The following is a 24,596-nucleotide window of genomic DNA, read 5'->3' as shown; positions in this document are numbered from 1 at the left end:
AAATAGTCACTATGGAATTTGAATATGAATATAACATCAACAAACATACCTCTCTACTGGCTTGATGATCAATTTCTTGTTGCAACCAAGTAGGTCCTTATAACAAGTATGATCCAAGGAAGCCCTAAATATTTTCAAATATTGAATGTAATTGAAAATTATAAATATATGGTTGTTAATACATTTTAAGATATTAAGACAATTATATTTTTACAAAATTATAAATATATGGTCATTAATACATTTTAAGATATAAAGCATGATTACATTTTTACCTTCGACTAAGATGAATGAGCACTAAACATGACATTTGTATCCATTTCCAAATTTGCATAAGCATATAACAATCATTTATTTCATCGATATGATGCCAAGTCGCTCTACAAAACGCTCTATACAAATATGCCAGAGTTGTTGACGTCCAACTGAATGTTGCAAAGACTACAATAGAGGAAGATACATGCAATGGACCTTGTTCCTTAACTTGTCTAGCAACAACATTCCTCCTACTATCCAAAGACTCGAGCTCTGGCATATCAATCTATCTCATCCATAGTTGCATGTATTGGGGGAGGAACGAAGAGTTACTTCAACTATGTGCATTTCACCCGATTCCCATCTAATTTCGTACTATACATAGATTATGCAACACCTAACAACTAATAACACACGTCCTCCACATTGATGTCACTGGCTCTTATTACAATATGCCCATCAATTGAAAGGTCATTTATTGAAGCAACATCTTTCGGTGTTATAGTTACGTCCCTACATGAAAAATAGAAAGTATAATAGGCCCAATTTGCCCGGGCCCAAAATCACAAATAAATAAACCAAATCAAAAAATTAAAAGTCCAAATGTCCAGATTACAGACCAAAATAAATTAAGCCCAAACCCAATTAAAAAATCCAAATATCCACTAAACCCAATTAACCTAGCCCAAACACTAAACCCAATTAGCCTAAACCTAAGCCCAATACCCTGGCCCAACACCATAACACACGGCATCAAGAAACCTTAGCAACAGCCCCCTCCCAGCGCCGCAGCAGCCTCACAACACATCACCTTCGGCTCTTCCCTCGCACATGCTGGCCTCCTCACACACACCGCCATATCAGCGCGCTGTACCTACAATGTCACAAACAAACAACAGAAGGCCAAAAATAGAAAATGACACAACAAACAAGCAGAAATGAGCAGAAAACAGCAGCAAATAAAAAAGGAAAAATATGTATTTTGTTGTAATTTTGACAATATAAGGCCAGATATCAGAAATTGTAAAAGTGGGCACGAACATTGTAAAAAAAATCAGAATGCAATAAAAAATCAAAAAGTTCAAAGAGGTGATTTTCTTCGTTTTTTTTCCTTTTATTTTTTGGATTCTTTGTTTTCTTCTTTGGCACCAAACGAACATAAAAGAGGAGGAGAAAGGAGGTTCTTACCTTCGCGAAGTCGCACCGTCGGAGCCCTGTTGATTCCGTCCGAAATGGAGTTGAATGGGGTTCGGGTGTGCAACGGCAAAGAGAAAAGAAGTTTTTTTTCTGTTTGTTTTAAAATCATTTAGGAGTTAAATTTTTTAGAGTTTGTGGTGACTTTCATAGGGGGTTGAAACGGCACCGTTTAGTGCCCATTTCAATGGCTCTAAAATGGTGCCGTATTGGCACTGACCCGATGACCCAACCCGAGCACGACCAGATCCGCGCGCTTTGGTCTCGGAGGGAATATTTGTGCCATTAATCCTCCTGATTTATTTCATTGTTTTAATCCAGTTTTCCTTTGTTTTCTAAATTTGCCCCGCATTTTTTATGTTGTCCCAGTTTGGCCCATATTGTTGCGATGCGTTTTGAGGGATAGGGAATATTTCCCATTTAGTCCCCTGTGAAATGCGCACGCTTCATTTGGCCCTTCAACTTTATTTTACTTTCGTTTTTTTCTTAATTTTGTTTTAAATTCAATTTAATCCCTACTTACCCAATCAAATTATTTAAGCTTTATTGATCTATTTTCCTATAATTTTTATTGAATTCTAAATATTAAATATTGTTTTTCATAGTTTTTCTTATATACATATTACTTTGTTTAAACCATTTATTTTATACGTTATTTTAAAATTAGTTATTGTCGATTTATTTTATTTAAAATTTCTCTTCTATATATATGTATTATATTAAACTTATATATGATTACTTTAACTTGCTTTTTTAGATTATTTACATCAAGTTGTTTTGTATATTATTTTATTTTAAGTTATTTTATATATTATTTATTCTAAAATTAACCTATACTATTTGCATTAAAATTGATTTATATTAACTATTTAAAACATGTTTACATACTGTTTATTTAGTTTTATCATTTATTTTAATTGTTCTGCATGTCTGTTTTTAAACTTTTATTTTATTATATACTTAGTTTATTTCAACTCTTTTTATACATATATTATTATTTATATTAAGTTTTTGATCCCATATGTATTACTTATTTAAATTAATATATGTATATTATGTATTTGATTTTCTTTTTATATGATATTTATTTAAAAAATTTTGGATACTATTATTTTATGTAGTATTTATTTTTTAACCATATTTTTAATTTATTTCAAATTTTCATAGGTATATTATTTATTTAAAATTCATTAATTATAATTTCCCTTTTTTCATATTTCTTAAGTTATTTTAAAAACTTGTACAATTTCATATGTGTTAATTTGTTTGGTGCTTTGATTGATCTTTAATTCATTAGCCTTTGAATGTTAGCATAATATACGATGTGAGATTATTACTCTTATGTGCATTGCATTAATTATTTGTGTTGATTGATTATTTGTGTTCATTAGTGTATATTTTGGCTTACGAATTATTATTTTGCATTGTACATTGAAATTCCATCGCGCTTTATTCGCTCAAAAAGTCGTGTTTAATATGGTTTAAGTATCAAAACCAATTCATTCAAAAACTTTCGAGATAACGCCAAAGTTCGGTATTTGGAATCTTCAAAAGAATTGAGCCCTAACGTATTGGGTTCCAATTTTTCTCGTCGAATCTAAATAATCAAGAACATCCCTTTTAATTAAAACACAAATACAAAGCTCATTCTCGGGAATTTGACACGTTGTGTCCTAACGCATTGGATATGACATGTTGTTTTCTCGAGACAAGGATTTTTCTAATAAATGAAAATAAAGACAATATTCGATATTTAGGAATTTTTTGAAATCGAGCCCTAACTTATCGGGCTTTGATTTTCTCATTTGACCCAAATAATCAAATATCCTTCTCAAAAAGTATAGGTTTTAAAAGTCAAGAGGTAAACTTAATTTTGAGGATTTAAAATGTTGCACTCTAACTTACTGAGTGTGATAATTTATTTCTTTGAAATAAGTGAGCCTCATCATCCAATTTATTTCATTCAAATTTTCTTTTCAAAGGATCGTATTTTAAAATCATTTCAATTCTTGACACTAAGACCTTAAACAATCAATTCGGTACCAATTTTGGGCGTTACGAAGGTGCTGACCCTTCCTCGTACGTAACCGACTCCCCAACCTATTTTCTCAAAATTCGTAGACCTAAAATCGTTTTCAAGGTGATCCGATCACACCTCATTAAAGATCGGTGGCGACTACCATTTTATTTTCGAAGTCGATCCCCGTTTTTTTTATATAATTAAAAATGGTTTCGACAGAAAGTATTTATCTTCGGCCTCCATCTTTTTGGCAAGGCGGAAAGCAATTCCCATATCATTTCAAACTTTTTATATATTGCAATTAATCTAGCACTCTTCAAGTGTTCTTGGATGCATCCATTTAGCTTCGAGAAGCTTATATTATGTCAAGCATAAACAATTTGATCTACTTGTTCAAAATATTACAAAAATAATATTTAATTTCATAAAATTTTAAAAAAATAATTCATGATAACAAAATTAAAAAATTGAGTAGGAAATTTTACCACATTGGCAGCATGGTGAGCTAGATGTTGTTCAAATCTTAAAGCGGTCACTTGTTCTCGAAAAATAAGTAGAAAATGACAAGTTCTTTTTGGGGGGGAGAAATGGAGTTTGAGAATTCATTTTCGTTGAGAATAGAAAAGGAAAAGATAGTTTATTTATAGATGAATGTAACACCCCAAACCCGGCCTAAGAGTTATGGCCAAATTTGGCGATGTCACATTGAGGTGTTTAGCGAAAACCCCTTTATTATTATTTAACAAATCATCTAGTCAAAAATGTTTACCTTGTTATCTGCTATTGTTATAAAAGGTTGATCTAAAATCGCGAAAGCTTTTAAAAACTCTAATGTTTAAATTTCATGTATTTGAAAACAGTAATTATTTTGAAATTTGTCTTCTGCTAAACTAGCAGTTTAGAATAAGTAAGCAAAAGCCCAATTAAAAATTTAAACAAACATAAATGACCTTATTACATCAACAAAACCTAACACAAACTTTAATTTTAAATAAAAGCAAGTGTAGCACAGATGCAGTTGTGTGGTCACCTCCGAGTCCCTCGCAGCATCGACCCGCCTACAACTGGGGATTACTTGTACAGTTAAACAGAGGGGTGAGCTTATGAAAACTCAGTGTGTAATCCCCTAATAAGCAAACAGTCAATTAAACAGTAGATAAATGCAGTTTGGGCCTGAGCCCATTACAGTAACAATCCAGTTCAGTGTGCGCCTAAGTCTTTTCCCGTAACAGTAAACGATTGGGCTTGAACCCATCACAATGCCAGTAATCAGTAGGGCCTTTGTCCAATTTTAGTAATAGTATCAGTAGGGCCTTGGCCCATAACAGTAACAGATATCAGTCATGCAGTGAACAGTATGTAATATCATTAATCGATGCAGTAACAGTACCATATCATTAATCAGTGCAGATATGCAGTTAGAAGTCCTTCCCAATCTAGCTTCTACACACCACTCCGTCCCGCCAAACACACTATGTGGGGATAAAATCGACCCGCCCAGCCAGACACACCAAGATTAGCACCGGTTGCGGCACTAAACAGTATTGCAGCAAAACTGCCAGTAAAATAAATGACATATAGCCATCAGTAGGTCCACAGTCGTCTTGGGTGACCTGTGCAACCTTATCAATACGATACACTTCCTTCAAATATAACAACCCATCCTCATGCAATATGTCGTGACATAATATCATACGTGTATGCAAAATGTCATGCTCAATCACAGTTATACATATCATAGGGAAAATCTGTCTTACATAACATAAGGCCATAACAGTCATTTCATCTCCCAAGGGTATAACAATCATTTTACCCTATGGGGGTATTTGGGTCATTCTACCCTATGGGGGTATTTCGGTCATTTTAACCTGTTGGGGTACTTCGGAGTAGATATCGACCTCTCGAAAGGTCCGCAGTCACCTCGAGCGACTCAGGTAACCTAAATGGTCATAACAGTGTAAATGGGCCAAAGACCTATTACCCGGACCAAGTGGGTCCACACGCTCGTGCGGCTTATTCAGCCCAGATTTTGCCACAATTATGAGATCTATGTAGCCTAGTCCAATATTTGCCACAATTCGTGGATTTCATCATCGTGGGGCCCACACGACCCATTTCGGCCTCTACAGTCTCTATCGCCCATGATTCCCTTGGTTCCCAGGGAAGGGTAACCCCAACCTCTCAAAATCCCAATATTCTCTCCTCAATTCTTTCTATGACCAGTTCAAACTCCATTTAGCAGTATTTCAATCCAACTCTACCACCCACACGAATTAGGCATCAAAATAAACACTCCCTTTTTGATGCGCCACCACTCAAACCTTAGACCACATGTACACTCTACACACCCCTTACCACTAAACCAACAACTCCTTTGTATCATATTTTAACCACAATAATTTAAGAATCTACTATTTAAATCCAATGATTTTATTCACTTAAAATAAAAATTTTGCATAAGCCAAGGCTTGAACCCCTAACTTCTCAGACACTTCCAAACGCTCTTAAATCATTTAACCACTGAAGCAGACATTCATTTATGTTACTTCCTTGCTCAACTAAATATTTATGTGCAGTCTCCTAACTGTTCCCTTGTTCAAAATCTATTTCTTCTAGGCCCAAAATTCGGGGTGTTACATGAGAATCTCGACATCAATAGGTCTCGAATTCTTAACCTTAAACATGTTAGTTGATCTAACAAACAAATAAATATCCTAATCAAAGTTGGCTAGTTTGAATAATCGAATTTGACACTCATAAATATCAAAACAATGTATAAAATACTTTATTTAGAAAAATAACATGTTATAATATTTATGTTTGATATATAAATAAAAATTTTACTATAGTTGAATACTTGACCTGATATTCAGTTACACTACTTTCTATGAACAACGTTTAATTTTAGTTAACATGTGTCATATATATAAAGTCCATTGACCATATTATAATACAAAAAATCATCATGATGACAAAATCAACGAATTGAAATCGAGAAATTCAGCGAAGAATGTTCCAAAATAACATCATCTTTGACGTGTTAAAATACGTGTCTTGGGAAATTAAATTAATTTCAATCAAATCAATCATAATCAACATTTTTTCTTCTTTGAGAAATAATATAAAAGAAAACTGAAGTGTATTCATTTTTATAAAAGGTTAAACTCCAACTTTAAACAATGGATGTATCCCTTTTCTAGTCTTACCCATGAGCTAAGCGTGTATGTAATGAAGCTAATTACGTTGAAATGGTAATTAATTTAGGCTTAATCATAAATTTAGCCACGTCAAAGTTACCCTAATTATATTTTTAAACTTTTTCTTGCCATCAACCTTTATTTTTTTTAATTTATTATTTTAACAGATTTGATGAAAATACCATTAAAAAAGTTAACGGGATAATGTGAAATTTCATATGTGGAATATTTTTAATGAGATGTGATCTATTACTTAAGTAACCCAATAAAATAATTACATATGGGAAATAATAAAATAAATAAATAATTCATGAAGTTAAAAAAATAACTCTTAATTTAAAGATAAATATAATTATCTAAAAAAAGTTTCAAAATGAATACACATGTTTAATATTTTCGGCAATAATAAGTTAAAAAAATAACTCTTAATTTAAAGATAAACGTAATTATCTAAAAAAAAAGGTTTCAAAATGAATGGACGTGTTTAATATTTTCGGTATAGATTACATCTCATTAATTACATTCTGCATATGAAATTTCACATCACCCCGTTAACTTTTTTAATGGTACTTTCATCAAATCTGTTAAAAAAAAACAAATTGAAAAAAGAATAAAGGTTGATGGTAAAAAAAACTTAAAAAATAATTAGGGTCATTTTGACAAAACTTATAAACGTTAGTGGCCAAATTATCATTAAGCCATTAATTTACATAATTTAAGTTATTATTGACCTTAAATCCTATATTCAAATTTCACAATCACCTTCTCTATTTGAAAAAAAAACGTTCGCCTTGGAAATTCAAGTTTTTTTTCAAAATTGACATTAAATAATCACCTATTTTCTACGGTTCATGTTGTTGTCTATAATCTCATCATCGGCACCACCCTCCATCATCCCGTAATAATTGCTCTATAAAATTCAGTTTTTCGATATTGTATTCACCATCACCAGTATGTGTTTTTTTTCAAATACAATTTAAAAATACTGATATTTCGTGATAATAATAATAATAATAATATTTTAATAGGTGTCAGCCATCACGTTGCTAACACTAGTTCAAATTTAAAAAAAAAAAAGAAATTTTTTCGGTGCTTTTTTTATGTTGGTGTTCTCGTTATGACACCTATTGAAATATTTTTTTTCTTTTTTTATAATCACGGAATATCCGTATTTTTAAATTGTATTTGAAAAATACATACTGATGTTATATGCACAATGTCGACACCAAAAAAACCATTTTTGTATAGACTGGACAATCATTACGGGATATGAAGGGTGGTGTCAGTGATGAGATTACCGGTAACAACATGAACCGTAAAAAATAAGTCATTTTCGTACAATATTTTGAATCTAGATCATTTTCATAAATAATTTATTTAGGTCAATTTTGAAAAAAAAACACGAATTCAAATATTCAAACTCAACTAGAAAATACATTCTCAAACATGTTCTTCCCATTTCCATTCCTTCCATACACAGTATTCAATACAAAAGAAAAAGAGACATAGGGATGCATTAGTCATTTTCAAACAAAATAAAGCACCTTTGTCTTTTATGAAAATTTATGATTATGAAAAAATAGTGAATAAATCCAACCTCCACATCCGAATTAAATTAACTTTTTAATTTTAAATTATTTGAACTTGAATTATTAATTAATAAAAGATTAAAAAATTATGCATTGAAACATTAATATAAGCTAATATTAATATTAATATTATTAAATAATAAAATAAATTTGCATATTAACTAAAAATGTCATTAATTGAGTACGATGGTAAGTCACAATGCATTCATAAAGAGATACGTAAATTCGGAAATAATAAAAAAATTAACTAAAAATGTTAATTAATGGAAAAGAAACTTGGTGAGAGTTTTGGTAATTTTCTTTTTAAATAAGTAGTGACTCCTCTTTCTTTTTCTTCTTTTTGGATTTTTATCAAGTCCTAAAAGGAAAAATTGCCCCACAAATTTTGGGCAAAGGAAACAACAATGGTCCAATTTCTCTTTCATTTTGATTGTTGTATTGTGGCTTTACAAAGCTTTTATGACTCATAAATCATAATCTTATAACATTGCTATCCTTCAAAACAAATTTGTCCTCTACTTTCTTTATTTCTTTTCACAACCCCTTTTTTTTTAATTTTATACAAGCTTTTAAAGTTAACTCAACTATAGGTATACATTTGAATTATTATTGTTTTAGCTTTGTTTATGTGACCCAATCCTCGGAAGCATATTTATTCTTTCTCCAATCTATAAATAGGAGATAATTAATGATTGTGTCGAGGTTTCAAGAATAGTGCATATCTTCCCATACCATAAGCATAATAAAAATACTCACTTGGATTTTTAAAAATTTTATTGTTAATAGATTTTGTTATTGTGAAACTTTTTTTAATATTTTGTTAAATTAAATACAGTGACAAGGTTAGTAACCTTTTTAACAAGACATCCATGCTTATGGGTATTGAGGTCTATATCAATTTGTCCCCTAAACAGCCTTAAACCCTTTAACACTAAATTAAAGCATCCGACTTTCTTTTTTGCTAGAATTTGCGTCCAAGATTTCGACCTAACTCTAACTTCAATCAAAGGAAACTCTGACTTCCTTTATTCTAATAGTTTTCATCACAATGAAATTCTGCAATTATTGAAGTATTGTTCAATCATGGAGACAATTAGGGTACATCTTAACCTTTAATCCCTATTTAAAGGCTGAAGTACTTCTTTGTACTCAATTGATGCTCCGACATTTAATTTAGTGATTAATTGTATAATTTACTCTAAATTATATTATTTTAAATAAATTTTATGAATTTTCTGTACGTAATAATGCAATTTAACCTGATTTTTTTTCTTTTTTTATACATTTAAACATGAAGTTGGTAAAACTTAGTCATTTTTCTCCGATGTCTAATTTAGTTATTCAATAAATTTGTTAAGATTAAACGAAATGAGTTAAAGTAAATTCACAAAATTAAAAAATATATAATCCAAGGGACCTCGATAATAAAAGGAATAGATTTCATAAAAAGTTTAAATGTCATGGACCTCCATACTCATATGATAATCATTTTTATAATATTTTAATAGAGGGAACGGATTGTATGAAATTGTGATTCCATATCATCTCCATTATTTTCCAATAGGAGAATCACAAATCAAAATTTTCCTCCTAACATAATTTGTCATCTTTCTATTAGAAAGAGATAAGCAAGAGATGAGATAATGTAGAATCACAGTTTCATACAATCTTTTCTCTTTAATAAAATACATCATAACAATATTTTTATAATACATTTTATTAACGAATAAATGTTAAATATAAATTTAGTTTCATATTTTAAATTCACCTAATAAACAAAATCCACAGCATTTCTTTAATCAACTTGCTACAAATGCAAGCAGTCAAGCACGCGCATAATCACAAATTAAGCTTTTAATTTTACATTTTTATCAATTTGGCTTTTATTTTTTTAATTAAATTTAGCCTTTAATTTTTTAAAATGAGTTGAATTTGATCATTAATTTTTCAAAATGGATTGAATTGTTTTTTTAATGGAAATATAGACTAAAACATTACATTTTTAAACATGACAATCCATATAGTAATTTACATGTACTTCATACTAATTTTTATGATTTTTTTTTTATTTTTGAATATCTTTATAATTTTTAAATTATTTTTAAACTATTTATTGACCAACACCATTAAAAAAAAATTTTAGTTAGCATTCTATTAAAAAAAGTTATTTGACTCTTTTTGAAAGATTAAGGTTTAAGGGTATAAAAAGTTCTCAATTTAAAAAAAAAAAGCAATTAAGCCTCTACTTTTTTTTTTTGCACTCAATTGGGCACTTGTACTGTCAAAATGCATCAAAAAGGCCCTCAAACTTTTTTAAAAAAGCAATTAAGCCCCTGTTTTTTCTTCTTCTTTTTTTTCACTTAATTGCCAAAATTCATTAAAAATGTCATTTGATCATTAAAGCTAACCGCCTCTAATTTTTTTCAATTAAAGCCACCACGTGTCATAACATAGCATGACATGTGGCAAAAAATGATAAAAAATAAAAATCAATAAAAGTTATAAAAGTTATTAAATTTTAATAAAAAATATAAGAAATATTTAATTTTATTAAAAATTAGAAAAAGATTATAAAAATCATAAAAAATTGTAAAATTTTATAAAAATCGTAAAAAATTATAAAATATATAGAAATATAGAAAAAATATATATAATTTTATAAAATCGTAAGAAACTGATAAAAAATGTAAAGAAATATAAAATTCGTAAAAAAATATAAAAATTATCATACCAAAATAAAAATTTTATAATTTTTCTATAACTTTTATTTATTTTTATTTTTTATCATTTTTCACCATGTGTCACACTGTGTTGCAATGTATGATGGCTTTAACTTAAAAAGAAATTGGGGATCATTAACTTTAACCGTCAATGGTTAAACTTAATAGTTAAAAAGTCCTTTTTATGCATTTTATATTTTTTTATTATTTTTATAAAATTTTACATTTTTTAATTTTTTAAGATTTTTTATTTTTTTTTAATTTTTAGTAAATTTTAAATTTTTTATACTTTTATTAAAGTTTAATATTTTTTATATTTTTATAACTTTTTTGTCACATGTGACGCAATAGTTGTGACACAGGTGGCTCTAACTGAAAAAAATTAAAGGCAGTTAAATTTAACGGTCAATTGTTAAAATTTACAATTAAAATGCCTTTTTCGTACATTTTGGTAATTGGATGCAGAAAAGTAGGAGCTTAACTGCTTTTTTTGAAAAATTTTGGGTCTCTTTTTGACGCATTTTGACAGTTCAATTATCCAATTGAGTGGAAAAAAAATAGAGCTTAATTTTTTTTTAAAAAGTTTGAGGGCCTTTTTGATGTATTTTAAAGATTTAAGTACCTAATTGAGTGCAAAAAAAACAAGGGCTTAATTTTTTTTTTAAGTTTGAGGGCTTTTTACACTCTTAAACAAAAAATTAATAGTTACATTTAGCTAAAAAACGAGCTAAATTGATAAAATATATAAATATTTAGGACAAAATTTAAAATACTTTTTTTAACTAATGCATACCCGATTTTAAAAAATTAAAAGAAAATATTCCATATTAACCTATGTGTATATTTTTAATATAAATATGCAACGTAACGTAATCCATGTCTTGTTGAAAACCTGTTGTGTCGTGTTGGTGTTTCCTTTTTAGCTTTCCCTCAAGCTATAGAATCCTCTATGTTCTCGTCTCTACTCTCTTCCATTTATCTTAGTTCTTCTTTTCTAGTTTTCCACAAACCCTTTTTTCCCCTTCCAAATTTCCTATCTTTATTTGTTTTATTTTAGAGAGAAATAATTTTGTTAAAAGAACAAAGAGCCAAAGACATAGATAGTTACTCCAGAGATTTTGTAAGAGAAGAGCAAGGAGAAAATGGCGGCGGTTTTTCCCACCTGGATTTTGATAGCGGCCTTGCTTTTTGAGGCTGCGGTGGTTATGGGTAGTTTTCCTGCAACTTTGAAGCTGGAGAGAAAAATTCCTCTGGCGAGTCATGAGTTGGAGCTGAGTCAACTGAGAGAACGAGATAGACTCAGGCACGGAAGGTTGTTGCAGTCTTCCTCTGGTGGCGTTGTGGATTTTCCTGTTATGGGGACCTATGATCCGTTTCTTGTTGGGTAAATAAGTTCCAATCAAATTTCTTTACTGCACTTTTCTTGGGTTTTTTTTTTTTTGAATTTAGGCTTGGTTTTGAATCATTGGTTTCTAAATTTGGATTGAAAAGTTAAATATCTGACGATTTTTTAATGTTGGGTATTTACTATTTACATGAAATTTATCATTTTTATTAGCTTCTTCTCTGTCCTTCACTTGTTAAAGTTGTTTAGTGTCTCTTTTACTTTGGGGTTCATTAATTGTATTCTACAAGCAGTAATTTTTTTCCCTTTTTCTTTGTTTATGTTTTGCCTTGGCTGCTTTTTCTTTTAATTTACTGATTTACTTCCTTTTTTTGTGTGTGTTTAGGTTATATTATACAAAAGTACAATTAGGGTCTCCTCCAAGGGAATTTTATGTACAGGTTGATACTGGAAGTGATGTTTTATGGATAGGGTGCAATTCCTGCAATGGTTGTCCTCAATCTAGTGGACTTCAAGTAAAATTCGCTTTTCCTTGTATTTTTTTTTTCAATTTGGTAATTGATTGAAAGAAAATGAAATGAGCAACTATGTTATGTTTTTTTCTTCTTACAGATTCAGCTTAATTTGTATGATCCGGGAAGCTCATCAACAGCTTCATTAGTCTCATGTTCAGACCAAAGATGCAGTGCAGGTCTCCAATCATCGGATTCCGGCTGTTCGGCTCAGAGCAATCAATGCAGTTACACATTTCAGTATGGAGATGGTAGTGGAACATCAGGCTATTATGTAGCGGACTTGTTGCATTTTAATTCAATTCTTGAAGGATCTGTGATTACTAATTCTACAGCACCCATTATGTTCGGGTGAGCTAAATAGTTCATCAACGTCATGATGCTAATCGTGTTGTTTCCAATTTGTTTGATTGGAAAGATGTAACTTGTTGGCTTAAATTGTGGATTGTGAAACAGGTGTAGCGTGTTGCAGACCGGGGACTTGACAAAGTCTGATAGAGCTGTTGATGGAATATTTGGATTTGGGCAGCAGAGTTTATCTGTAATCTCTCAACTTTCATCACAGGGAATAACTCCCAAAGTTTTTTCCCACTGCTTAAAAGGAAGTAATAGTGGTGGGGGTATACTTGTTTTTGGCGAGATTTTGGAGCCGAATATGGTTTACACTCCACTTGTCCGATCACAGTATGTTTTCTTTTATTTGTTTTCTGTATAATGTGGTACACAATCTTACATGCATAGGTTTATGAGATAGATATGCTACTATTTCTGCTTATTGGATGTATATTGGGGACTGTTGGAAAATATAAGGCTTCGTTGGCTGTTTGGTTAACCATCCTTGCACCACGAAATTTCAGGCCTCACTATAATCTTGATCTGCGGAGCATTTCAGTTGGTGGACAAGTTTTATCAATAAACCCATCAGTGTTTTCTACATCAAACAACCAAGGAACAATAGTTGATTCTGGGACAACGTTAGCATACCTAGCTGATGAAGCTTATGATGCTTTCATGAGTGCTGTAAGTCTCAAGCTAGGTTTTACCGATACTTGGCCAACATTAAGAAGATCAACTGTCATTTAAAATATATATATGCTTTTCACTTGTTATGCTTGTTTTCAGATATTAGTTGTGAATCACGAGTTTAGTGATTAACTATTCTCTTGTTGTGCAGATCACAAATGCTGTTTCACAAACCGTGCGCCCTATTCTTTCCAAAGGAAATCAATGCTACCTTATAACCTCCAGGTTGACTCCCCACTGATATTATTTCATTTTGTTTCAGTGACGGATGATTGTTACTCGTAACTGACAGTATGTTAACATTCTGTTTAGTGTCAACGACATATTCCCTCAAGTTAGTCTGAACTTTGCTGGCGGTGCATCCATGATTTTAAATCCGCAAGACTATCTTGTACAGCAGAATTCTATCGTAAGTTATCTAAAGCTTTTGACATGCATGCATAGATTTCTATCTACTGAATCATATTTTCTTTCTGTTATACGGTAGAGTTTGTCTGATTTTCTTCATTTGAACAAAATAGTTTGATGGGGTTCTTTGTTATTTATTTTCTGTTTTGTTCTTTTAGCTGTTTGAATCTCATTATTAGCCCATGTTTCAATTCCAAAGTGGAAGTATATTGAGACAAGCCCTAAAACCTAACGTCAGTTTGAACGGACTTCCTTGTTTTGTATGGTGTGTCGTTTTTTTTCATATCCTGAATTCCTGAATGAAAAACGGCTGACTTATATTTACAGGGTGGTTCTGCAAGTTGGTGCATAGGCTTTCAGAAAATTCAGGGTCAAAGGATAACAATTTTAGGAGGTATTTTCACTACACAGAATGTTTGGATCGATTACGTTATACTTGTTTGGAGACTTCATGAATTCTGGGCTTTCTATAACGTGTTTAATTTTCAGAAAGTTACGATGGAGACAATTTGTTACTTGTAGGCCTAAGCTTAGCTTTGTGCATGAAATTTGAATGCTTTATATGTCACTTAGCTGGATGATTTTTGCCTGCATGATGTAGTAAGCCATAAATATTCCTCCTCTTCTTTTGCAGATCTTGTTCTAAAAGACAAAATCTTTGTATATGATTTGGTGAATCAACGGATCGGATGGACCAACTATGACTGTAAGTGTCAAAATGAACTTTCGTATTATACGTTAGAATAGATTTATCCAATAATCTCCAGTTCAACAACCTCCTGAATCCTGTAAAATGACTTTTCCACCATCACGTTGTTAAAAGGACATATTCAATAGGTGCGGAAGACGTTAAAATTCGGAATACCAATGCTCGTTTCCATTTTTATCTTGTCGAGTTTATGTCAACTCTGAATCTGCTCCATTGTGTATTGAGATCAGGTTCAATGTCGGTCAATGTCTCAACAAATATCAACACAGGAAGAACTGAATTTGTCAACGCGGGGCAGATGAGCAATGATGGTTCATCGCGGGATCAAGTACGGGGCATGCTAGCTTTACTTCTACCTATAATCATGCTTACCGGTCTACTGTTCTTGTAGCATATCCTGTAAGGATTCCGCCATGTAAAATTACAGGTTTCAGGGGTTTACTGTGATTGAGTGTAGTGTAAATTACATTCATACATGTTCTTTTGTGGCAGTAAATTTAATTTATACTAGCCTTCTTGCATTTGTTACTTTAAGTCCTTTTTTTCTTTTAATTTTGTGTCTGTTTGTTTAACTTCGAAGTAATTAATAGAGGATAAAGTCTTTTCGCAAAATTTTATACAGTTAAAATGAAATTTTAAAAAGTAAAAACGAAAAATAAAATATAGCTTAAAAAAATCAAAATTAATATTTTTAGAACCTTCATTCTTACAATATTCATTTTTTTTAATATAATAGTTAAATTAACAATTTTAGTAACAAAATGACCTAACTGATATAACATTGTAACTAGAATGATTTGAAGTTTAGGGACTAATTTAGAATGAAGATTATAGTTTGGAGATATTTAGTGCAGTTAACTCAAATTTTCATGGTAATTCATATTTACACATATATATTATTATTTAAATTCTTGATCAAATTCTTTCAAAAAAGAATTTTGTTGAGTTAGTGTAGTAAGGTTTAAACTTAAGAAATCAACATATTTAAATGTTCAAATTAATTATTTCAACGAAAATCTCGTTTGACCTATAATCTTAATTTGAGATATAGATTTAAACCTTGGATATGACATTGTTGAGAACGACAATCACGAACCCCAAACATAAACAGTAAAATGAATATAAAGAATACAAAAAAAAAATTCTTTATTTAACTATAACAACTTTTTTCCATCCCAATTTCCATGGCAAGCATCCTCTTCCCTTTCCTAATTTCTACTTCACCAGAAAATAATAGAATTTCTTTTTTTTTCTTTTTTTTAAAACATGAAATATTTGGTAATATTTCTTTTTTTAAAACATGAAATATTTCTTTATTTTTTTTAATTTATGAAATATTTGGTAAATAGAAACATGATTTTCATTTCTTTTTTAAAAAAAATTGATAAATAGAAATAAAAACATGTTTTAATAAAATAAAATAAATTTTGTATTTATATGGATTTGAATCAAGGTACTGAATTCAATATTAGAAAAAAAAACTGTTAAAAAATAAATATTTTTTGTGTTTATTGGATTTAACCCGATGTGAATTCATTTAAAATTAAAAAAAAACTCTTGTTCTCGTTTTTTTTAATTCTACAAAACATTTTGGTGAAAATAATGAAAATTATTTTTAAAATTTTCAATAATCCATTTTTTTAAAAAAGGAAAATGACTTATTTTAAACATTGCGTTTTTTTATCTTCTCTGTTTTGGTTAACCACCCATACTCATTGATGAATCAAAATTTATAATTTTCTTCACCTTCTGTGTCATCATGAATGGAAAAGATGGTGCTTGTTTTTTAGTTTTAGATTGAAAAAAATGAAACAGATAAAAGCAATGACAGAGCAGAATAGCTGATGAATGAACAAAACAATTTTCATACAATCAGATGAGAGGATTAAATGAGAGCTTTTCCTTTGATATTTTAAGAAAATTTTTTATCCATCAATAGAATTTGAGGGAAAAAAAAGGATGAAATGAGAGAGATCATAAATCTAATGTCTTTAACAGTCATTTTCTATTATCACCTCATCGTTACAGTTGTATTTGAATTCAAACACACACACACCCTACTGCTATTTCTAATCTTTCACTATTACAATGTCTCATTTCATCACCATAGTAACTAAACTCACTACCATCATTGTATTTAATCTAACAAAAAATAAAGCATTACTCATCGAAACTAAAACTTAAATTATTAAAATTTTTATGGCATGATTTGTGCACCTTTAACGAAGGAAAAAATCACTATAAGTGGACTGAGGTTTAATTGGGATGGACAACGCATTTTTCTTCGATTAAGTTAAAAACAATAATAGCAGTGACATTAGAAACAATAGTGAAGTGTATATTTAAATTCAAACGCAGTTATAACGATAAGATAATAAAACATGACTATTAAAAACATTAGATTAGTAAATATATATAATAAAAAGTTTTTAAAATTATTTCACTTTTATGAAATTAAAATATGTAAATTAATAAAATTATTTAATGAAATATTAAAATTATATTTCCTATGTTCATTAAAATTGTAAAAAAAAAATTATTAGGGTTGCTTTTTTATTCATTGGAGCTTCAAATCCAGTAGAAAATTAGAGTTGCGGTGAGTTGCAGTTAGAACTTCCGAACGTACCTTACTATTTAAAAACTCGTAACAAAAAAAGATATTATTCTTTAAAATTTCATCACACTTGAATTAATCGGTGATCTAAAAGAAAAGAAGATTAAGAATGATACTAAAAATCCTAAGAAGGTGTCTTAAAAATAAAGGACATTTATGAAATTTTCGTAATCCGCAAACAGTGTGTGCAATATAATCATCTAAACTTCAGACAACATTTCGCTCAACCACCAAACCCTAAACCCCAAAATTAAATAAGACTCCACCATCATCCACAAACTGCAACTATACTCGCCCAACTTTCCACCATCAACCAAACATAATTTATCAGACGTAGAACATCACTTCCTTCACATTATCCTTTATGCTGGGGAGCGGCCTAACCTCCACACCAGTAGACCCACTATCGGACATCTCATCCTCAATATAATAGCGTGCCCTAAAAGCAGCGAGGTGAGCATAGTACGCCGGAGGCACTGCAAACATATAATCCAAATATTCACTGTCAAAACCAACCTTAGTCAACAAATTTAACAAGACAAAAAAACATCATCACAAACCTATGGAAACGGACTTGGTACACCTCGCATACCTGTCCACAAAGTAAAATTATTACTATATAATTCCTAGTGCTGATCTAAAGCATTATTTATTCACCCCATATCAGGATTATAGAGAAAGGAGTAAACACATACGTGTAACATAAACTGTTTGTGAGCACTTGCAAGATGTCAGCAGTGAAGCCATTTTCATCAAACAAAACGTGGTAATGTGTGGACTTGCTCGTCCCCTACACAACAACATCAATATCAGATCGGACAAATTTAACATAAAAACCATCACACTTCAAGGGAAGCCTCATTTTACGTGGCTTCCAGCATGACTATTGAGATAAAAATCAAACTCAGTTGGATGACAGATGCTAGTATCCACAACAGTACCTAAAAGTTATTGGCTACATTAAAATATGCTAACAAAATGAAGATCAAGAGAATACGATCAAATCCCTATTATAAGATTAGAATCACCTGGTAATATATTGCCACTCCTATCAGTTTTGTTGCGATCGGTAGGGAATAAGCGAGTATGATGCCTCTTTTGAACCACAACAAATGTAACCCGAGGCATCTATCCTTCCTGTAGCGAGGAACAAGCCTGGAAGGAAGAAAACTGCAGGGGTCAGAAGGCCCAAACACCAAAAATCATTGCATCCATTATACAGTGAACCAACTATAATAGACATTATACAGTGATTTCAATACCTTCCGAATCGCATCCATTTCATAAAGCAAAACTTGGCTGAATTGTCCTTCACTAACACCATCTCTGCCACATCAAAAATCAGATATCAGCACTGCTGCTAGAAATATATACATATATTTGGATGGTCAAAAGCAAACATTACCTATAGAAGATAATTCTAGAAGGCTTTTGTCTTGTCGACTTGAAGAAAGCAACAAGCAATTCCCTGCAGAGAACTTGAACTGTTAAGAAAGTAGAGCACGTCCAGAAGAAACTAGAAAATTAAGCCCGAAATAAATCTATCACCCTACCTAACCATTCCACCCTCAACTAAACCCTTCTGTGGATCCTTAGTTTGTTTATAAAGATCCTGGATTATTTCCACCCGGTCAGTCTGTGCAGAGACAACTCCACGATACTTGGTTAACTCAGGCCAATCCATTGAAGCAACGACCTGCATCCAGCCAATAACCTCTTAAATGTGATCAAGTAACAAAATGGGGATGATAGAGAATAATGAATATGCTTACTGCAGCTATAGAAGAACTAGAGTCTTCGCCAGGCGGCGGATGACTGACACATGCCCCAAAAATGATTGTAGGGACATCAGTCACAAGCGGAATTCTCCTTAAAATAGCATCGTTCAGCACAGTATTTCGCCCCCCAACCTACAGAATTTACAATTCTCAAATGATTTAAGATAACAAGACATGAAAACACTATATCAAATCACCACCAGTGAGGCAAAACACATACCTTAGCATTGATCTTGAGAGCAACATTTTCAAAATATTGATTGCTAAACTTTGCAGCTTGCACAGGCTTACAACATTGTGAAACAATACCTAGCTCCGTCTCACAAATTCGCTTTATTTTTCCTGCAAGCAAAAAGATTTGAGTCGCGCAAAGAAACCCCAGGAATTACCTATTTACAAAACATCAGAATTTCTTACCGTAAGAGCCAGTCTGATCAGGTAAGATAATTATCAACAACTGAAGTGGCTTATTCAAGCCTGCAGACTCTTTGTATACATCCATGAGAGTCTGATCAATTCGATCAGCACGAGCTGATCGCATTGCAATTGAAGGAGTTTGGCAAAACACCTAGAGTAACAAAATGGGAAATCAAGCTAGTGATAAATAATTACACTAAAAAAACCACACAGCATACCATTCCTTTGCTGTTACACATTTTCACCAGCTCTGCACAGAAGTCTTCTGACATATTCCAATATTCCGAGGAGAAATTCACACAAGTCCAGAAATCGACTTTACCCCCATTGACCATTTTCTGCAAAAAAAAACTGTTGAACCTTAAAACCTACCAAAATTTTCCCAAAAGACTTATAGCTACCTTAAAAATGAATTGAAAAAATGAACAAGAATTCTGGAACAAGAGGAGACTGAAGAGACAGGTCTGATTCCTTAAATTTTACAAACAATGCCACTTCAAAGAAGAGGGGAAGAAAAAAAAAAAAAACCACCTTGTTGATCATGTTCCATTGCCCACAACTAGGATTAACAATTTTGTCACGTCCACTATCGTGATACTTTAGCTGCAGCAACCAAAACAGACATTAATCTTATTATAAGACAGACAGTATCCTTGAAAATATAACATATTGGCATGAAAGTACCGCTGGAGGATTTAGAACTCGTGCTTCAATCATTGCAAGTTCTTTGCAAACATCCATTCCCAATTTATTGACCGGGAGCATCTGCAGAAACATGAAATGCCAAATGAATCACAATTCTCATCTTATCAACAAATTTAAAAAATAATAAGCATCAGAAACTGTAGTACCTTTGTAATATTCCCCTCCCTAATGTTCGGACGTTGACAAGTTGCTCTCAGCAGAGATCTAACTTGTTGTTCATTTAGTTTTTTTGTGTATCTTTGACCCTCAACGATACTACAAAGCTGTAAAACAAAATCATACAGGAGAATCAGTAACAAAAAAAAAAACAAAAACAAGATAATCTTGATATAAAGTAAAAACCTCCATTGGCAGGTAGACAGGTCTAGCTTCACTTCCCCTTTGAAGTGCAGGCAAAGATGGATATTTAAGCACAACATTGTATTTCTCACGGAAATACTTGACCACGGAGACATTTGTTCTCTTATCATCAAGAGTAAATCTAAAAAAGCCAAAAATTGAACAGAAACATAATGAGACAGAATGGGACAAATATACCAAAAGCACAAGATTTTACAAATGTACAAGCATAAAAAATATTTTAGAACAAGACATAACCAAGCCAAATACTAAAAACCGTCAACTGCAAAAAATAAAATAAAACCAACTCAATTTGAAGATGGAACTCAGATAAGTAGTGAATACAAGACTACAAATAACCCAAAAGCAATTCTACCACACAGGACACATAAAAGTAGATTACTAAAAATATTTATAAGCACGTATAGTATTATAACAACAAACTCACGTCAACTGGCTTATAGGGTCTCTAGATACTCCAATAATCTTGCAAGTTTTGGCATAATTCATGCAGATGAGCCTAACTCTTACTCCCTTCAAGGCCTTTTTCACCTAAAAAATACGGCAATAGAAGCATTGCAAAAAAATTCTGCAAGTTTTGATTAATAAACACTGAATTCAATATATACATACTTTAACACGATCTTGATCAGACAGCGGCTTTGACAGGTTTGATAGCCGGCAATGTTTCACAACAAACTCTGAAACTAAAATTGGCTCATAGAATGATCGAGCAGACGCATCTGCAAAGCAAAACCAGTAAATCTTCATACTGAAACATTAGGAACAAGGTGGCTACACAAACTGAGCAATCAAAGTACCTACCAATAATAAGAGATAAACCCATCTGAGTGGGTCGAAGACACTGATAATATCCACACCAGTATTCTATTCCATTACCAAGTTCTCCTCTAGGACCTAATGATGTATGGAAAAAAGACCTTCCCACCTCAGTATATCTGCCAAATGATGTTTCAAATGTATTAATTTGATGTCATATAAAATGGTTTCAACAATTTAACAGCAAACAATGTTTAACATTAATCAACAGGCAGTTACATCTGAGATGGTTTAGCTCTAAGAACAACATCCAGAACTTGAATAGCTTCTTGAGGGAATTCAAAATGCCTTCCGCTCAAAAACTCCCTCAGATAATGAAGGTCTGGCTTGGAGGCCAGTTTGACTGCAACCTTAAATTGTCGCTCCCTCCTGCAATGACAGGCAACCAGAAAGATCACAGGTAAACAATAATGACATCGGATAAAATGTAAAATGTCAAGAGACCATCATAGGATACAATAATATTACCAATCTTCCTCAGTTAGCTTGATAACAAGCTCCTTTGACTCGAAGGGAAGAGGACCAGCAGTGTACAAACTCTTCCTGCCATCATAAGCTGGACACCGACGTCCAAGATGCGACTCTTCGTATACATCAATAAGTTGCTTCATTATGGCTCTGTTAAGCTTTTTTGAGGTTACCTCGGGCTTTATAGTAACCTATAAGCAATGAAGCACCAAAGGCCATCAAAAGAGACGAGAAGAAGATGCAAGTAACAGATATGGACAAAGAGACAAGTAAATAAATAAGAAAACAGAAAAAGGAAAATACACATTAACAGTTAAACTTTCCCTTGGGTTTTTTAAAAGAAAAGTAACTACTAAAACCTTCAGTGTATGGTAAAGTCGGATAAAAAACAGAGATCTAAGAAGTACCAAAATATAAAACGATCAAAACAAGGCAGAAAAATGACAAGGAAAACTAGCGATTAAAATATTGGAGGAGAAAATGCAAGTAGCACGGATGAACGAGGTAAATGAATAAGCAAACAGAAATATGAAAACATTAGAATTCAAAAAATATGATCTAAACAAGTGGAATTCGTTTAAGCAAAAGCCATTAACAGTTAAGGTTTCCCTCGGTTTTTCAAAGTAATTACTGAAAACTTAAATCCATAGATAGGTCAAAAGGAAGGAAGCAGACATATACAAGCAAAAAAGAAAGAGAAATTTAACAAATATATAAAAAAAAACGATTAGAACAAGCCAAAAATGTCGAGAAAAAATACAGGTTTAAAATCAAATGGGGAGACCTGCGAGAAAGAAAGTTACATCGTAGTGATGAAGATCGGCATCGTAGTGATAAAGATCGGCATTAGCAACATCTACGAGAAAATGGTTGGCTCTAACCAGACATTTTGTACCAACCGTGCCGAACCCCGGTCTTGGAGGGGGCCTAGTCGCCTTTGACAACGACGGAGGAAGAGGAGGCGCCGTAGTCACAGCCACCGGCTCCATTGTAAGCTTCTCCGATACCTCTCTGGAAAGTGATCCTACACCAGAACTTGAAGAAGGATGAGAAAAAGCAGCCCCCGATGGAGGAACTGGCGGAGCTACAGCCATTTGAGGAGGCGGCTGAGCCGGGGCCATCTGAGGAGGAGGGGGGTTATAAGTTGCAGTAGAACCAGATGATCCACGGCCTCTTGCTCTACCGCCGCCGCCGCGAGAGGAAGACTGTGAAGGTTGGCCGCGACCATGGTCCTGCCCCCGGCCACGTCGACCACCACCCCGACCACTGCCACGTCCACCACCGCCTCGACCAGACATTGGCTGAAATTTGGGAAACTAAGCAAACAGATGAAAATTTCAAAAACTCAAAAACAGAAGGGAAAAAAAATGAAACAAACGACACACCTGAGTATAGAGAGCGACTAGGAATGAATGAGCCCATTTTATACTAGAAGCACACTGGATTATTTCAAGTCAATTCTTCTCCAAGAAGCTTTGTTAATTTGTACTAGCCTTCTTGCATTTGTTACTTTATACGCTCCTTTTTTTTTCTTTTGAATTTTGTGTCAGTTTGTTTTACTTTTAAGTAACCAATAGAGGATAAGTCTTTTTGTAAAATTTTATACAGTTAAATTTAAAATCAATTTTAAAAAAAGTAAAATGTTATTGCAAAATTTAAAAAAGTAAGAACAAAAAATAAAAAGAATGAATGATAAAACTTTTGTGAAAGCTTTAAAAATATCAAAATTAATATTTTTAAAACATTTATTTTTACAATAATCATTGTTTTTATAAAATTTAGTGTGTCATTTAATAGTTAAATTAATAATTTTAGTAACAAATTGACCCAATTGATATAACATCGATAGTTTAAAGATGTAAGTAGAATGATTTGAAGTTTAGGGACTAATTTAAAATAAAGATTATAATATGGAGACATTTAGTACAGTTAACTCAAATTTGCATGGTAACTTATATTTACACATATATATTATTATTTAAATTCTTGATCGAGTTCTTTCAAAAAAGAATTTCATTGAGTTAGTGTAGTAAGGTTCAAATTAATCATTTCAACCTTTTTATTAATATATTTTTTACATAATCTTTTACATTGTCGTCATGTTTGTAACATAATTTAATACTTAAAAAAACATTTAACTTAGCTTATGTTACAAGTTAATTAGATAATTTTTTTATGTAAATTTACAATAATAAATAATAAATATAATTACAATATTAGCATTATCTTTCAAAAAATAAAATTAAAATTTTACCATTGAATTATATATATGTTTTTAAAATATCATATAAATTTTACACTATTTATTAATTTATTTATCAACAAGTGTTGGATGTACTTGTAAGGCACATTATATTCTTAATTTAAGACTGATTTAAATCTTAGAGATGACACTGTTGAGAATAACAATCACGAACCCTAAATATAAACAGTAAAACGGACATAAACAATACCAAAATAGAT

The 24,596-nt window shown here is 31.6% G+C and overlaps 2 protein-coding genes across 2 annotated transcripts; one reads left to right on the top strand and one right to left on the bottom strand.

Moving 5' to 3' along the window:
* Positions 1–11,846: 11,846 nt before the first annotated feature.
* LOC107890038 (aspartic proteinase 36) lies at positions 11,847–15,482 on the top strand. Its single transcript, XM_041100499.1, has 10 exons — positions 11,847–12,359; positions 12,706–12,835; positions 12,933–13,183; positions 13,289–13,516; positions 13,690–13,852; positions 14,007–14,080; positions 14,168–14,264; positions 14,591–14,657; positions 14,898–14,969; positions 15,203–15,482. The coding sequence occupies exons 1-10, from the start codon at positions 12,118–12,120 to the stop codon at positions 15,361–15,363; spliced, it is 1,485 nt and encodes a 494-aa protein (XP_040956433.1). The 5' UTR covers positions 11,847–12,117; the 3' UTR covers positions 15,364–15,482.
* Positions 15,483–18,678: 3,196 nt separating this feature from the next.
* Positions 18,679–23,593, bottom strand: LOC121220847 (protein argonaute 5). Its single transcript, XM_041100498.1, has 18 exons — positions 22,937–23,593; positions 22,134–22,324; positions 21,885–22,034; positions 21,651–21,784; positions 21,459–21,568; positions 21,274–21,377; positions 20,829–20,967; positions 20,633–20,749; positions 20,466–20,546; positions 20,313–20,384; positions 20,000–20,119; positions 19,782–19,932; positions 19,585–19,706; positions 19,359–19,496; positions 19,140–19,282; positions 18,992–19,054; positions 18,849–18,912; positions 18,679–18,741 (listed from the first exon to the last, which is right to left on the bottom strand). Exons 1-18 carry the CDS (start codon positions 23,429–23,431, stop codon positions 18,715–18,717), a joined length of 2,421 nt encoding a protein of 806 aa, XP_040956432.1. The 5' UTR covers positions 23,432–23,593; the 3' UTR covers positions 18,679–18,714.
* Between the last annotated feature and the right edge of the window lie 1,003 nt (positions 23,594–24,596).

This window comes from Gossypium hirsutum, chromosome D09 (assembly GCF_007990345.1).
Source record: "Gossypium hirsutum isolate 1008001.06 chromosome D09, Gossypium_hirsutum_v2.1, whole genome shotgun sequence".
In the NCBI taxonomy this organism is placed as follows: domain Eukaryota; kingdom Viridiplantae; phylum Streptophyta; class Magnoliopsida; order Malvales; family Malvaceae; genus Gossypium; species Gossypium hirsutum.
The sequence above is the reverse complement of the archived record's forward strand: the minus strand, read 5'-3'. Positions and strand labels throughout refer to the sequence as shown.

Coding starts and splice junctions, on each gene's coding strand:
- LOC121220847 (XM_041100498.1), bottom strand. CDS start 23,431: ATGTCTGGTCGAGGCGGTGGTGGACGTGGCAGTGGTCGGGGTGGTGGT. Junction 20,968..21,273: donor GACCCTATAAGCCAGTTGAC/GTGAGTTTGTTG, acceptor TGGCTTTTTTAG/ATTTACTCTTGATGATAAGA. Junction 20,385..20,465: donor GAGTTCTAAATCCTCCAGCG/GTACTTTCATGC, acceptor TGGTTGCTGCAG/CTAAAGTATCACGATAGTGG.
- LOC107890038 (XM_041100499.1), top strand. CDS start 12,118: ATGGCGGCGGTTTTTCCCACCTGGATTTTGATAGCGGCCTTGCTTTTT. Junction 13,184..13,288: donor ACAGCACCCATTATGTTCGG/GTGAGCTAAATA, acceptor ATTGTGAAACAG/GTGTAGCGTGTTGCAGACCG. Junction 13,853..14,006: donor ATGATGCTTTCATGAGTGCT/GTAAGTCTCAAG, acceptor CTTGTTGTGCAG/ATCACAAATGCTGTTTCACA.